At 38.3% G+C, this 17,149-nt stretch overlaps 1 protein-coding gene across 1 annotated transcript in view; it reads right to left on the minus strand.

The window, feature by feature from the left end:
- Mcm5 (Minichromosome maintenance 5) overlaps positions 1-17,149 on the minus strand; it is an 80,764-nt gene that overhangs the window by 10,621 nt on the left and 52,994 nt on the right. The window contains exon 11 of the mRNA XM_053772716.2: positions 10,366-10,508. Coding sequence (XP_053628691.2) covers positions 10,366-10,508 — 143 coding nt within the window. The remainder of the gene's footprint in view (positions 1-10,365; positions 10,509-17,149) is intronic.

The raw sequence follows: 17,149 nt of genomic DNA on the forward strand, positions 1-17,149 counted from the left end.
AGTCTTGAGACAGCGAACTGCTTAGAGCACTTGCACACAAACACAAACTTACTTGTATATATTTGTATTATGTTATTAAATGCTATCAATGTACCAGACAGTACTTACCATAACGATGTGATATGTGCCTTCAGCACAATACTACTGTACATGAGGGAAGTGATTATTTTGATTATATTGATTAATTTATTTTGATATACACCTAGACAACTTAATTGTTAATAAACTTATTAAATTTTAATTTCTTTAGTTAGTAGCCTACCAGTTGTAATCCTGAAGCACTATTGAATCTTACTAAATTCTAATGGATAATTGGACCAGGATACTGACTACTTGTTACGAAAACCCAGTAACAGGCTGGATGCTAGAAGGGCAGTCTTTTCTAATATTCACTGGAGATCTCTATGCTTATTAAAAGTCGCGTTTTTTGTAACAGATAAAAAAATGAGAATACAGTGGACCCCCGCTTAACGATCACCTCCAAATGCGACCAATTATGTAAGTGTATTTATGTAAGTGCGTTTGTACGTGTATGTTTGGGGGTCTGAAATGGACTAATCTACTTCACAATATTCCTTATGGGAAAAAATTCGGTCAGTACTGGCACCTGAACATACTACTGGAATGAAAAAAGTTCGTTAACCGGGGGTCCACTGTACAACCATAAAAACCATATGATAATACACCGCAAAATCGCCGTTTTAAACCAAAAACACGGTCACAGTTTTTTCATTATGTACTGTGTGCTGCAGGTTTTTTTTTTATATTGTGCTCAAGCTGAGCTCATGGCATAGTACAACAGGAATGACCCTAGCTGCAAAGATTAGTACAACAGGACTGACACTGAAAGGGTTGAAATATTAGCCAGTTTGCAGTGTATTTTTTGGATGCTTTTTATACTTTTATTCTCAGTTTCTTGGTATCATTTGGTAGAATAGAGGATATATTACAGAAATAGATATGATTGGTTTCCAGACTAGAAATAGCTTGAATTGAGCTCAAAGTAGCAAAGATATTCTATTTTTGTGAACATTCCACAGGACACTAATCCCATCACTCATCTAATACATGTCCAACTGGACCATCTAATACATGTTCACGAATGTGCTGAAATTATTAATATAATTACAATAATTCAATAGCCTGAATAATGGTAAATCTTCTACATATTGTGTGAATAAAAATTTAAAATGGAAAGCAAGCATAATACAGGAGAGGCCTGGGGACATAACTAATGAACAGAAGAAATGTTTTAGTGCCAGGAATGCCTACATTGTTTTTTCTGAGCCCTATTTTTAAATTGGAATTTTTTAAATTTTTTGTGAAATTGTCCAAATTACCAATTTCTGTTCACATTACTGGGTAGTTCAAATAGTTAAATGGGCAGTTTCTCATGCTCAATCAATAGAATGGAAGGCACAATAGCAAAATATTTAAGTCTGGTCAACTGGAATAATGAAATTGGCCAAAAATAGGACTCAAAGTGAGTGAAATTACTGGTTTGTATATATTTCCAAGACTGCTAACTTTGTGAAAGCATAATTCCTTAAGTTTTCCATTAACCCTTTCAGGGTTTCGGCCGTACTAGTATGGCTTATGCGCCAGGGTTTTTGATGTACGCCTAAATTCTAGCACCCTCAAATCTAGCACGAGAAAGCTGGTAGGCCTACATATGAAAGAATGGGTCTATGTGGTCAGTGTGCGCAGTATAAAAAAAATCCTGCAGCACACAGTGCGTAATGAGAAAAAAAAAAAACTGACCGTGTTTTTGGTTTAAAACAGCGACTTTGCACTGTACATATTTTCGTATGGTATTTATGGTTGTATTCTAGTTTTCCTGGTCTCATTGCATAGAATGGAAATTATATTACAGAAATTGAGATGATTCTGACTGGTTTTACAATGAAAAGTACATTGAAATTGAGCTCAAAGTAGCAGAAATGTTCAATTTTTACCAAAGTTCAGAAGTAAACAAATCATGCCAAGCATCCAATACATGTTAACTGGCGAGTCTAATATTCTTTCACTGGTGCGCCGATATTATTTATACCATTTATATAATAATGCAGTAGTCTGCATAACAGTAAATCTTATTATTTTTGTGAGAATAAAAAATCAAAGTGGAAAGCAAAATAAATGTAAGAGGGGCCTGGGGATGTGACTAATGAACAGAGGAAATGTTATTTTAGTGCCAGGAATGTCTTTCTTGTTTATTCTGAACCCTATTTGGAAATTGGCATCTTTTGAAATTTGTGTGAAATTGGCAAAATTGCTAAATTCTGACCACTTTATTGGATAGTTGAAACCGGTAAATGGGTGGTTTCTTGTACTCATTCGATAGAAAAAACGGAGTTCTGGCGAAACAGTTATGATTTTTGTCAACTAGTACACTGGAATTGGCCGAAAATAGGGCTCAAAGTGGGCAAAACCTCCGATGCGTAAACATCGTTGAAACCGCTAACTTCGCGAGAGCATAATTCCTTAAGTTTTCCAGAAAATTTCACACTTTTGGTGTCATTATCATCGGGAAAAGATTCTCTATCTTTTCAAAAGAAAAATTTTTTTTTTTTTTTTGAAATTTTGGCGACCGAGAACAAGTCTCTGAGATGGCCTGGTAACCCTCAAAGGGTTAAATTTCATACTTATGGTGTCATTACCTTCAGAAGAGATTCTACAATTTCATATAAAAAAAATTTAATTTTTGGACCCCGAAAGCAAGTTTCAGGCTGGGGGTCTGGAACCTGAAAGGGTTAAAACAAGACTCAAAGTCGGCAAAATGGCTTATGCATAATTTATGCTGAGAACGCTAACTTTGCACCTACATAATCCCTTAAGTTTTCCATCAAATTTCATACTTTTGGTGTTGCTAGTTCAGAAAAAGATTGCCTACCATTTCAAAAGAATTTTTTTTTTTTTTTTAATATGTGGACACTAAGAGGAATACTAATTTCAGGAATCTGGACAGTGAAAGGATTAATGTAATGTATGGAAAAATTATTCTTGAAAAAACAGAAAAAGTAAAAGAAACTGGAGGTATCAAGAACATAACCTTTAATTTTCCCATGAGATTTCCAGTCTACGCACAAATTTACATGTAAAGCCAATTTTCAAGAACATAATTGAGCATGTTAGATAAACATGAGTGGGGACATATGGTTTTTGCTATCTGACGTACTTTTGGAGTGTGTGCAAGGTAATATTTTGTGAAGAGATTAAGGGAAACTAGTTAGCCAGACTTGAGTCCAGGAGGTGGGAAGTACAATGCCTGCACTCTAAAGGAGGGGTGTTAATGTTGCAGTTTTATAACTGTAGTGTAAGCACACCTCTGGCAAGACAATGATGGAGTAAATAATAGTGAGAAGTTTTCTTTTTCAGGCCACCCTACCTTGGTGGGAAACAGCCTGTGTATTAATAAAAAAAAATTAGTGGTATATGGAAGACTAAAATTGTAATGTTCATAAAAAGCACTGAAATAGAATACAGGTACTCCTCACTTAACCCTTAAACGGTCCGAACGTATATATACGTTTTTACAAGATTTGAAAGTATATAAAAAAATGTACATCTTTTTTTTTTTTTTTTTACATTTGAAAATGTGTAAAAAAACTTTTACCTACATTGTTTTTTTGTTCTATTTGAAAATATGTAAAAAAAAAACAGATCTACTTTTGGAGCACTTCGGATTTGAATGTCGATCTATTTGGACCGTTTAAGGGTTAATGACTGAGCTAGGTTCCCATGGGTAGGCTGGTAAACTAATTGGTCATTAACCCTTAAACAGTCCAAACATATATATACATTAACTCGCGTAGCGCCCCAAACGTATATATACATTTCCTTTGTCATTCATTCAACATTGGCATAATAGGCCTGAGTCGCCTAGACATGAGAGAATGTGTGTGCACACTCAGTGTGTGCCATATGAAAAAAATTGGGGATGCCTGGGTACCACATGCTCTTTTTTCCTATAAATTTTTTTTTTTCTCAAAATATTCAGGGCGCTACGTGAGAGAGCGTATACATACATTTGGACCATTTAAGGGTTAAACGAGGAGCAGCCCCTCACTGATATAACATGCATACTGTACTAGTAGTGGGTTTGTGTCACCAATCTTTAGAAATTGTTTTAATGTCACCATTGCACCACCATTTGCTGTGGTCTGATGCTGTTCCAGATGAAGCTCTTGCAGCTCTTCAGTGGTTAGCTCATCCCTGTGGTCCTGCACCAACTCTTCCACATCCTCACCACTCACCTCCAACCCAATGGATTTGCCCAATGCCACAATACCTTCCACAACAGGAAGAGGGTCGGCAGGGTCAGGGTCAGCCTCAAACCCTTCAAAATCCTTCTGCTGGACAGTCTGGCCACAATGGTCTCCAAGCAGAGTTCAGTCCTGGAAGTCACTCCCTCCCAAGCCTTACCTATAAGGCTCATGCAGTTGTAGATACTGAAGTGATTCCTCCAGAACTCTCTTAGGGTTAACTGAGTGTCTGAGGTCACTTCAAAGCACTTTCCAAACACTGCTTTTGTGAATTTTTTTTTTTAAGTTAGAAATGACCTGCTGGTCCATGGGCTGGAGGAGAGGAGTGGTGTTAGGAGGCAAGAACAACACTGTGATGAAATTTAAGTCCCTAGACAGTAGGTCTACCAAGTTTGGAGGATGTGCAGGAGCACTGTCCAATATCAGGAGGCACTTGAGTGGCAATTTTTTTTCTAGGAGGCATTTTTTCACACTGGGGCAAAACTCTTCATGGACCCACTCTTAGAAAATCTGCCTTTTGACCCATGCCCTATTATTAGCTTTCCACAACACACACAATCTATTCTTGACGACATTGTTTTTCTTGAATACTATGGGATTTTCCGAGTGATACACCAGTAAAGGCTTCACTTCAAAATTCCCACTAGCGTTAGCACAAAACAAGAGTGTTAGCCTGTTTTTCATATTCCTGTGTCCTGGCAGTGCCTTTTCCTTCTGCATTATGTAGGTCTTCTTTTAGCATTTTCTTCCAAAAAAGGCCTGTTTCGTCACAATTGAACACTTGTTTGGATTCAAATTTTTCAGTCTTTACGTACTCCTGAAATTCAGTTATAAATTTTTCAGCTCCACGTTTGTCTGAACTGGCAGCCTCCTCATGCTTTACCACACTGTGTATGCCACTATGAGTCTTAAAACCATCAAACCAGCCTCTGCTGGCCTTAAAGTCACTAAGAGCAGCACTCATTGCAGACCTTTTCTTTATGAGATCATCATGCAATTGCCTTGCCTTTTCACAAATCATCGTCTCCAAAACACCATCACCCGCAATCTCTTTATCCTTGATCCACACAATCAACTTCTCAACCTCTTCAGCTATATGTGGTCTATTTTTGGTTAGGATATCAACACCTTTCGCAACAGAAATATAAACACATATGCAGTATAATGTGATCCTTTATTGACAACGTTTCACCCACACAGTGTGCTTTTTCAAGTCACAAACAGATCAACCTGGGGTGGAAGGTACGCAAGTATTTATAGTCAGGTTCAGAATGCTGAGGTCAGGTGGAGAAAGCTGCATCTGATGATGTACAGAGTGGGGTTATAGAGTCTAAAATCTTGGGTAGCTTGGAAGGGAGATTGGATAAGTTTGTGAGCAGACCTTCTGCAGTGTTTTTCCATTCCTATGCTCTTATGTGGGATAGCGATGAAGAAGTTTCTTCGCAAGTGGTTCAGCTATGTTATAACATAGCTGTCTATAACATAGCTGAACCACTTGCAAAGAAACTTCATTGCTATCCCACATAAGAGCATAGGAATGGAAGAACACTGCAGAAGGTCTGCTCACAAACTTATCCAATCTCCCTTCCAAGCTACCCAAGATTTTAGACTCTATAACCCCACTCGGTACATCATCAGATGCAGCATTCTCCACCTGACCTCAGCATTCTGAACCTGACTATAAATACTCGCGTACCTTCCACCCCAGGTAGATCTGTTCGTGACTTAAGAAAGCCCACTGTGTGGGCGAAACATTGTCAATAAAGGATCACATTATACTGCATGTGTGTTCATATTTCCATTATGTCGGTATTTTATACCATTTATTTCCACCTTTCGCAACATCAGCTTCCTTGATTTCTTTTCTTTTTGCCAGGATAGAAGCAATTGTTGATTTGGTTTTGCCATATATCCTGGCAAGCTCCACAAGTTGGACACCACTCTCATATTTTTGTACTATTTCCTTCTTCACCTCTATGGTGTTTCTCAGTTTCTTTACCACAGGGATGTCACTAGCAAGTTTCTTTGGTAAAAGGACACAAGTGCAACTAATGTGACATTTTATTGTGGCAACGTTTTGCTCTCCAGGAGCTTTATCAAGCGTAATGGCTTGATAAAGCTCCTGGAGAGCGAAACGTTGCCACAATAAAATGTCACATTAGTTGCACTTGTGTCCTTTTACTTTACATATTGTCGGTAATTCTACCAACTTTATTACAAGTTTCTTTGGGCCCGTGGTAGTTTATTTCATAGTCGCACAAGCATCAAACACAATGAATTAATAGTGAAATGTTTGAATGAGCACGCAGGTTAGTTAGTGTTCACTCGAGCATAAACAAAGCTAGACGCCTGTGTGGGGGACGCAGGCAGGCAGACAGGTCTGGTACGCTGTTTGAAACACATGGCGCGTTCAATACTCGGGACAAAATTGGTGCTAAAAAAGCGGTTGAAACTTAAAGCGTTTGATAATCGATGCATTCAAAACTTGGGGTTCCACTGTAATCACTCTGGAGCACTTTAAATGTCATCTACCAAATCTATATGAAATATGTATATGACATTCAAAGTGCTCCAGAGCTATTATTATTAACCCCTTCAGGGTCTAAGGCCCAAATCTGAAGTGGTGCCCCCGTGTCCAAGATTTTTCCAAAAAAAAATTTGTTATTTTTTCTTATGAAATGGTAGAGAATCTTTTTGCGAAGGTAATAAAACAAAAAGTACGAAATTTGATGGAAAATTGACAAAATTATGCTCTCGCGAATTTTGATGTGTCAGCGATACAGTGGACCCCCGCTTAACGATCCCCTCCAAATGCAACTAATTATGTAAGTGTATTTATGTAAGTGCTTTTGTACATGTATGTTTGGGGGTCTGAAATGGACTAATCTACTTCACAATATTCCTTATGGGAAAAAATTCGGTCAGTACTGGCACCTGAACATACTACTGGAATGAAAAAAGTTCGTTAACCGGGGGTCCACTGTATTTACGAATTGGCGATTTTGCCGACTTTGACTTCCATTTTAGGCCAATTACATCATTCCAGTCGACCAAATTCTTAGCTATTTTACTAGTATTACTTCTATTCTATCGATTGAGCACAAGAAATCGCCAAGTCAACTGTTTCAACTACAAAATAAAGTGATCGGAAATTGGTAATTTGGCCAATTTAACACAAAGTTCAAAATATTCCAATTTCAAAATAGCATCCAGAATAAACAATGTAGGCATTCCTGGCACTAAACTAACATTTCCTTGGTTCATTAGTTAAGTTTTGAGGCTTTACAAATAAATCCCATTTTTATTTTTTATTTACATAATGAATTTTTATTCACACCAAAAAATAGAAGATTTACTGTTATGCAATATTGTAATAATTGTATAAATATCATCACCACATTTGTGAATGTGTATTAGATCCACCAGCTGGCGTGTATTAGACGTGTGAGGTCGTTTGTTTACTCTTGAACATCGACAAAAATTTAACATTTCCGCTACTTTGAGCTCAGTTTCAAGCCATTTCCGGTGCTAAAACCAATCAAAATCATATCTATTTCTGTAATGTCTTCCATTCTATCAAATGAGACCAAGAAATTGCAAATACAACTATAAAAAACATACGAAAAAACACTGCAAAGTTGCTGTTTTAATCGAAAATCTTTGTTTCAGTTTTTTTTCTCTCATTATACACAGTGTGCTGCAGGATTTGTTTTATGTGGTGCACACATACCACATAGATGTATTCTCTCATATCTAGGCCCAAGTGTACCACTCACAGTTTATCAGAGTGAGCTGAGCTCATGACGTAGATCTACGGTTTGGACACTGAACGCAAAGCCATAGATCTACGGGACGGACCCTGAAAGGGTTAATTACAGGTCTCCCTCAACATTCACGTTTTCAACTTTCACGGGCTTCACACATTCGCGAATTCCCAACCGCCAAATTCCCAGCCACCAAATTCCCAGCCGCCAAATCATATTTAAGTTTCCCGCCACCTGCGAGTCCCTACTACCCTCCCTCCGACCCCCGCAACTGGCAGCCAGCCCTCCCACCACTCAGTGTGGTGAGTGTTTTGTTTGTTCATTATTTTCCATTAAACTACAGTATAAATAATGTAAACCCATTCATGACTGCATATTGGAATGGCTATTCGGACAGGTATTGGACGGTGACATCATGTGTTTACTCTTGAACACTGCAAAGAATTAAACATTTCTGCTACAGCTAATAATAACAATAGTAGTAATAATAATAATAATAATAATAATAATAATAATAATAATAATAATAATAATAATAATAATAATAATAATAATAATAATAATAATAATAAATATGATATAATTGAAGAAGGAAATTGTACAAAAATACGAGGGAGTGGTTTACACATCGTCATTGTGACTTTGTTTATGCTGGAGTGAACATTAGTCTCCCTGCTCTTCCAAACATTTCACAATAATTCATTGTGTTTGGTGCTTGTAGATTGAGTGTGACTGGAGTGGTAGAGGCAGTGATTGAGGCAATGGTATTTAATAACATACATGTTAATAATAATGCATGTTATTAATAATATGTACTATTATTATTTATAACATATATGTTATTAAACACATACGTTAATAATAATACATGTTATTAATAATAACATGTACTATTATTATTTATAACATATATGTTATTAAATACCACTGCCTCAACTGTTGAATTATTGTGAAATGTTTGGAAGAGCACGGAGACTAATGTTCACTCCAGCATAAACAAAGTCACACTGACGATGTGTCAACCACTCCCTCGTATTTTCGTACAATTTCCTTCTTCAATTATATCGTATTTATTATTATTATTATTATTATTATTATTATTATTATTATTATTATTATTATTATTATTATTACTATTGTTATTATTAGCAATAGCAGATAAGTTTGATTCTTTGCTGTGTTCAAGAGTAATAAACACATGATGTCACCATCTAATACCTTTCCTAATAGCCATTCCAATATGCAGTCATGAATGGGTTTACATTATTTATTCTGTAGTTTAATAGCAAATAATGAACAAACAAAACACTCACCACACTGAGTGGTGGGAAGGCTGGCTGCCAGTTGCGGGGGTCGGAGGGAGGGTAGTAGGGACTCGCAGTGGTGGAGGCAGTGGTAGAGTCTGTGGTATTTAATAACATACATGTTATTAAATAACATACATTATTAAAGTATAACATGTATATATTTAGTACAATTTACGACGTTTTCATGTATTTTATGATTATTCATGGTTCAACAAGTTAAGGAAGCAGTATTGTAATATATTTCCCTACAATATATTGGGGCACCAAACATTCACGGTTTTTTCAACATTCACGAGGCTCTTGATCCCCTAACCCTCGCGAATGTTGAGGGAGACCTGTATTATTATTATTACCATCGACATAACTTGTTCATTGAGTTTAATCATTTGTAACACCTACCTTTAGATGCCGTGAGATACGCCGAGAATATAAACACACAGACGAACACATCAACTAACCCCTTTACAGTGAACTTCTTTTGTACTTCTACCATTTTCCTCTTCCAAAGGCTGCTGCACTTCTATCTTGTACCATGGGGTGAACAAATGTGTACTAATATGTAGTCTTGGAGACTGAGAAAGCAAGTGTACTGAGTGGCTGTGGGAATGAGCCTGAGATGCTTGACACTGAGATGCCGCACTGCCCATTTCCATGACTCAAGTTCTCATAAGGCATACAATTCTGAATAGTTGGCGAGTCAGTCGTAACACCAAGTGGAGTGTAAACAAGTATGTCGCTCAGTGAGGGGTACCTGTATACCTCCATTACAAAGATTAAACTGATCTTGAAAGACTGAATGATTGTTAAGCATTGTATCATGGGAAACAACCTATAAAAATTTACCTCCTTAAAAAACATCTTAAATCGTCCAGATTTACACACACGCTTAAGTGACGAGTTTTTTTTTTTTAACCACACTGGCAGTCTCCTACCAAGGCAGGGTGACTCAAAGAAGGAAACTCACCTACCATCATTCATTCAACAGCAACCTTGCTAGAACAAAGTTCCAATATTATCATCAAATCAATTTACCAGTAAGAGATCCTGACATAGCAGCATCAAGAGTGGAGACTTGGAAAAGTCTTAGAGCTTCATCAACATCCCGCTCGGTGGCAAATGGCTCTAAACGCATCTTGGCCATGGACTCTGCTATGCGGACAATGGCTTCCAGTTGCCTGGCAAGAAAAAAGATAATTTAGCTGCTATAATTCACTTTTTTCACAAAACTTCTGACAGCAAGATATATTCAGCATGACTGTTCTTTACAGAAATGGAATAAATGAAAAATTACATTAATATGGCCAAGGTGGAAAAGCAGGAACAAACTAGGTTGAAAGAAAAGGATTAATGTGTCACTTGAGGTAACTCAGGTGGAGTACCTGTACACTGAGGTACAGTGGACCCTCCATTTTCATCCACCTTCGTTATCGCCAATTTCGGTTTTGGCCGACTTTTTTCGTCAATTTTTTGGTTCCGTTTTCATCGATTACCTCCGTTTTCGTTGATCGTATGGAACCTGTCCAGTGCCCAGCGTACAGACAAAGGTGCCTCCCACACAAATTCTCAGCCAGTATAGCGTTGTTTCTCAGTGAATGAACATATCCTGCCAGGTCATATGAAACATTTCATGATAATCCATTGTTTTTCTCACTTGTTCATTGTGTGTGACTGCTAAATAGGCAACCATGGCTCCAAAGAAATCTCCTAGTGTCAGTGTTTTAGTAAAGAAAGTGAGGAACACCGTAGAACTGAAAAAAGAAATCCTAAGAAAATATGATAGTGGCATACGCATTGCTGAACTCAGCAGGATGTACAGGAAGTCGCCATCAACAATCAGCTGCATTGTGGCAAAGAGAAAAGAAATGAAAGCTGATGTTCCAAAAGGGGTGAATGTGATAACTAAACAGATCCCAAACAACTGAAGAAGTGCAGTCTATAATTTGTGAAAAGGCAAGGTGGTTGCATGACAATCTCAAACTGCCTGAAACAAGTGCTTATGTAGGTGAATTTAAGGCCAGCAAAGGCTGGTTCGAAAAATTCAAGAAGCAAAGTGGCATACACAGTGTTATAAGGCACGGTGAGGGTGCCAGTTCAGACAAATAAGCGGCTAAAAAATCTGTGCGAGAATTCAAATGTTATGTAGAGGCTGAAAAATTCCAACCTCAACAAGTGTTCAATTGTGACAAAACAGGCCTGTTTTGGAAGAAAATGCTAAAGAGGACCTACATTACGCAGTAGGAAAAGGAACTCCCAGGACACAAGCCTATGTAAGACAGGCTAACACTCTTGTTGTGTGGTAATGCTAGTGAGGATTTCAAAGTGAAGCCTTCACTGGTGTATCTGAAAATCCCAGTGTATTCAAGAAAAACAGTGTTGTCAAGAGTAAACTGTGTGTGATGTGGAAGGTTAACAGTAGGGCATAGGTCACCAAGGAAATTTTCATGGAATGGTTCATTGAAGTGTTTGGCCCATGTGTGAAGTAATACCTCTTGGATAATAAACTGCCACTCCAGTGCCTCCTGTTAATGGACAATGCTCCTGCTCATCCTCCAGGCTTGGAAAACCAATTGTCTAAGAAATTCTGTTTTGTAACAGTGGAGCTCTTGTCTCCTAACACCACCACTCTTATCCAGCTCATGGACCAGCAGATCACTGCAAACTTCAAAAAACTGTACATCAAAGCAATGTTTCAAAGGTGCTTTGACATAACCTCAGACTCTGAATTGACTAAGAGAGATCTGGAAGAATCACTTCAATATCTTCCACTGCACAAGCCTTATAGATAATGGCTTGGCAGGGAGTGACTTCCAGGACTATGAACTCTGCTTAGGGAAAACTGTGACCAGATTGTGTCCAAAAGGAGGATTTTGAAGGGTCTGAGACTGACCCTGTCAGCCCTACACCTGTTGTGCAATCAATTGTGGCACTGGGGAATTACATGGGGTTGGATGTGAGTGGCGACGATATGGAAGAGTTGGTGGAGGAACACAATGAAGAGCTAACCACAGATTAGATGCAAGAGCTTCATCTGCAACAGCAACAGACCACAACTGAGGAATTTGCTTCAGAGGAGGAGGAAAAGAGATGGAAGAAGGTGCCTTCTTCAAAGATTATGGAGATTTGTGTAATGTGGACTAAAGTGCATTCATTTGTGGAGGAACATTACCCTGAGAAACATGTTGCAATCCGTGCTGGATACTTTTACAAGGACAATGCCATATCCCATTTTAGGCAAATTTTAACGACATGCCAGAAGCAGAGCACTCTGGACAAATATTTTGAGTGACAGGGACCCAGTGACTCAAGCTGGTCCTAGTGGCATTAAAAAACAAAAGAGGGAAGTAACTCCAGATAAGGACTTGGTACCTAGAGTTCTTATGGAGGGGGATTACCCTTCCAAAGAATAAACTCTCCCGTCCTCCATGTCTTCTTCCAGCAGCAACAACCCTCAATAAAGGTGAGTGTCATGTGTAATTTTCATTCTTTTGTGCATGTAAATCTATCTTTAACCCTTTCAGGGTCCGTCCCGTAGATCTACGGCTTTATGGTGAGTGTCCAAACCGTAGATCTACGCCATGAGCTCAGCTCACTCTGATAAACTGTGAGTGGTACATTTGGGCCTAGATATGAGAGAATACATCTATGTGGTATGTGTGCACCACATAAAACAGATCCTGCAGCACACTGTGTATAATGAGAGAAAAAAAATGAAATCATGATTTTTCGATTAAAACAGCAACTTTGCAGTGTTTTTTCGTATGTTTTTTATAGTTGTATTTGCGATTTCTTGGTCTCATTTGATAGAATGGAAGACATATTACAGAAATAGAGATGATTTTGATTGGTTTTAGCACTGGAAATGGCTTGAAACTGAGCTCAAAGTAGCGGAAATGTTAAATTTTTGCCGATATTCAAGAGTAAACAAACGACCTCACACATCTAATACACGTCAGCTGGTGGGTCTAATATACATTCACAAATATGGTGATGATATTTATACAATTATTACAGTATTGAATAACAGTAAATCTTCTATTTTTTGGTGTGAATAAAAATTCATTATGTGAATAAAAAATCAAAATGGAATTTATTTGTAAAGCCTCAAAACATAAGTAATGAACAGAGGAAATGTTAGTTTAGTGCCAGGAATGCCTACATTGTTTATTCTGGACCCTATTTTGAAATTGGAATACTTTGAACTTTGTGTTAAATTGGCCAAATTAACAATTTCCGATCACTTTATTTTGTAGTTGAAACAGTTGACTTGGCGATTTCTTGTGCTCAATCGATAGAATAGAAGTAATACTAGTGAAATAGCTAAGAATTTGGTTGATTGGAATAAGGTAATTGGCCTAAAATGGGAGTCAAAGTCGGCAAAATCGCTGATTCGTAAATATCGCTGACACATCAAAATTCGCGAGAGCATAATTTCGTCAATTTTCCACCAAATTTCGTACTTTTTGTTTTATTACCTTCACAAAAAGATTCTCTACAATTTCATAAGAAAAAATAACAAATTTTTTTTTTGAAAATTCTTGGACACTGGTGCGTGACTCCAGATTTGGGCCTTGGACCCTGAAAGGGTTAAGGTAAAAAAAAAAATTTTTTGATACTTCTGGGTGTCTGGAATGGATTAAGTCCATTTATATTATTTCTTATGTGGAAATGGTTTCGGTTTTGGCCGATTTCAGTTTTGGCCGATGGCTCTGAAATGGATTGAACAAAAAAAACCGAGGGTCCATTGTAGATCGCACTACTGAAGTACAATGTGCTAGAATATGGCATGAACAACATGCTAGAATATGGCATGAACAATGTGCTAGAATATAGCATGAACAACGTGCTAGAACATGGCATGAATGTGCTAGAATACGGCATAACAATATGCTAGAATATGGCATGAACAATATGCTAGAATATACTTTTGATGTACCTCTGAAAGTAATCTGCAAACGATCATACAAAACTGGGGCAAATTTTTATCTATATTCCCCATGAGGGTAAACAGTAAAGGTGCCAGGACTGTGCCTTGACATGCTGAATGTTTTACTTTGCTAATGCTGGATTTTACTCTGTTAAATATTACTCCGTTCTGTTTGTCGAAAATGAATAATATGCTGGAATAGATTATGAACAAAGTGCTAGAATAGGGTATGAACAATATGCTAGGTGTTTCTTCTTCAGGTCAACCTGCCTCGGTGGGAAACAGCCGATGTGTTAATAAAAAACAAAAATATGCTAGAATAAGGTATGAACAGTATGCTAGAATATGGAATGAACAATATGATAGACCCTGGTATAGTATAAACTATGGTATGGTGCAACTAGTTTTTAGTAATGCTACAATGTATGTTTAACTATGAAACAACATTTGCAAAGTTTCTAATCCATTTTATTGCTTTTTTTTATTCCCAGGCAAGTGGGCTGGCATGCACCGATGTTAATTAGGGATGTGTCAAAGTATTGAAGAGTACCGGCTAATCATAATGAATTGGTTGGTATCAACATCTACAGGATGGTCCCACTTAAATGATAGGTTAGGTTCCAGGCTATGGTCATAAAGTGAAAATCAATGAATAGAATCACCCTTTACTTTGCTTATAAATGCATATAAATGCCTGATAATATACAAAAGTGTAAACATGTTAGGTTAGCAATAAAAAATTTTTTTTTATTATCACACTGGCAGATTCCCACCAAGGCAGGGTGGCCCGAAAAAGAAAAACTTTCACCATCATTTACTCCATCACTGTCTTGCCGGAAGGGTGCTTTACACCACAGTTTTTAAACTGCAACATTAACACCCCTCCTTCAGAGTGCAGGCACTGTACTTCCCATCTCCAGGACTCATGTCCGGCCTGCCGGTTTCCCTGAACCCCTTCATAAATGTTACTTTGCTCACACTCCAACAGCACGTCAAGTATTAAAAACAATTTGTCTCCATTCACTCCTATCAAACACACTCACGCATGCCTGCTGGAAGTCCAAGCCCCTCGCACACAAAACCTCTTTTACCTCCTCCCTCCAACCTTTCCTAGGCCAACCCCTACCCCACCTTCCTTCCACTACAGACTGATACACTCTTGAAGTCACTCTGTTTCGCTCCATTCTCTCTACATGTCTGAACCACCTCAACAACCCTTCCTCAGCCCTCTGGACAACAGTTTTGGTAATGCCGCACCTCCTCCTAACTTCCAAACTACGAATTCTCTGCATTATATTCACACCACACATTGCCCTCAGACATGACATCTCCACTGCCTCCAGCCTTCTCCTCGCTGCAACATTCATCACCCATGCTTCACACCCATATAAGAGCGTTGGTAAAACTATACTCTCATACATTCCCCTCTTTGCTTCCAAGGACAAAGTTCTTTGTCTCCACAGACTCCTAAGTGCACCACTCACCCTTTTCCCCTCATCAATTCTGATTCACCTCAACTTTCATAGACCCATCCGCTGACACGTCCACTCCCAAATATCTGAATACATTCACCTCCTCCATACTCTCTCCCTCCAATCTGATATCCAGTCTTTCATCACCTAATCTTTTTGTTATCCTCACAACCTCACTCTTTCCTGTACTCACTTTTAATTTTCTTCTTTTGCACACCCTACCAAATTCATCCACCAATCTCTGCAACTTCTCTTCAGAATCTCCCAAGAGCAGTGTCATCAGCAAAGAGCAACTGTGACAACTCCCACTTTATGTGTGATTCTTTAACTTTTAACTCCACGCCTCTTGCCAAGACCCCTCGCATTTACTTCTCTTACAACCCCATCTATAAATATATTAAACAACCATGGTGACATCACACATCCTTGTCTAAGGCCTACTTTTACTGGGAAATAATTTCCCTCTTTCCTACATACTCTAACTTGAGCCTCGCTATCCTCGTAAAAACTCTTCACTGCTTTCAGTAACCTATCCCCTACACCATACACCTGCAACATCTGCCACATTGCCCCCCTCCCAACCCTGTCATACACCTTTTCCAAATCCATAAATGCCACAAAGATCTCTTTAGCCTTATCTAAATACTGTTCACTTATATGTTTCACTGTAAACACCTGGTCCACACACCCCCTACCTTTCCTAAAGCCTCCTTGTTCATCTGCTATCCTATTCTCCGTCTTACTCTTAATTCTTTCAATAATAACTCTACCATACACTTTACCACATATACTCAACAGACTTATTCCCCTATAATTTTTGCACTCTCTTTTATCCCCTTTGCCTTTATACAAAGGAACTATGCACGCTCTCTGCCAATCCCTAGGTACCTTACCCTCTTCCATACATTTACAGTATTAAATAATTGCACCAACCACTCCAAAACTATATCCCCACCTGCTTTTAACATTTCTATCTTTATTCCATCAATCCCGGCTGCCTTACCCCCTTTCATTCTACCTACTGCCTCACAAACTTCCCCCACATTCACAACTGGCTCTTCCTCACTCCTACAGGATGTTATTCCTCCTTGCCCTATACACGAAATCACAGCTCCCCTATCTTCATCAACATTTAACAATTCCTCAAAATATTCCCTCCATTTTCCCAATACCTCTAACTCTCCATTTAACCCTTTGAGGGTCCGTCCCGTAGATCTACGGCTTTACGTTCAGGGTCCAAACCGTAGATCTACGTCATGAGCTCAGCTCACTCTGATAAACTGTGAGTGGTATATTTGGGCCTAGATATGAGAGAATACGTCTATGTGGTATGTGTGCACAACATAAAACATCCTGCAGCACGCTGTGTATAATGAGAGAAAAAAACTGAAATCATGATTTTTCGATTAAAACAGCAACT

This window comes from Cherax quadricarinatus, chromosome 9 (assembly GCF_038502225.1).
Source record: "Cherax quadricarinatus isolate ZL_2023a chromosome 9, ASM3850222v1, whole genome shotgun sequence".
Classification (NCBI taxonomy): Eukaryota; Metazoa; Arthropoda; class Malacostraca; order Decapoda; family Parastacidae; genus Cherax; species Cherax quadricarinatus.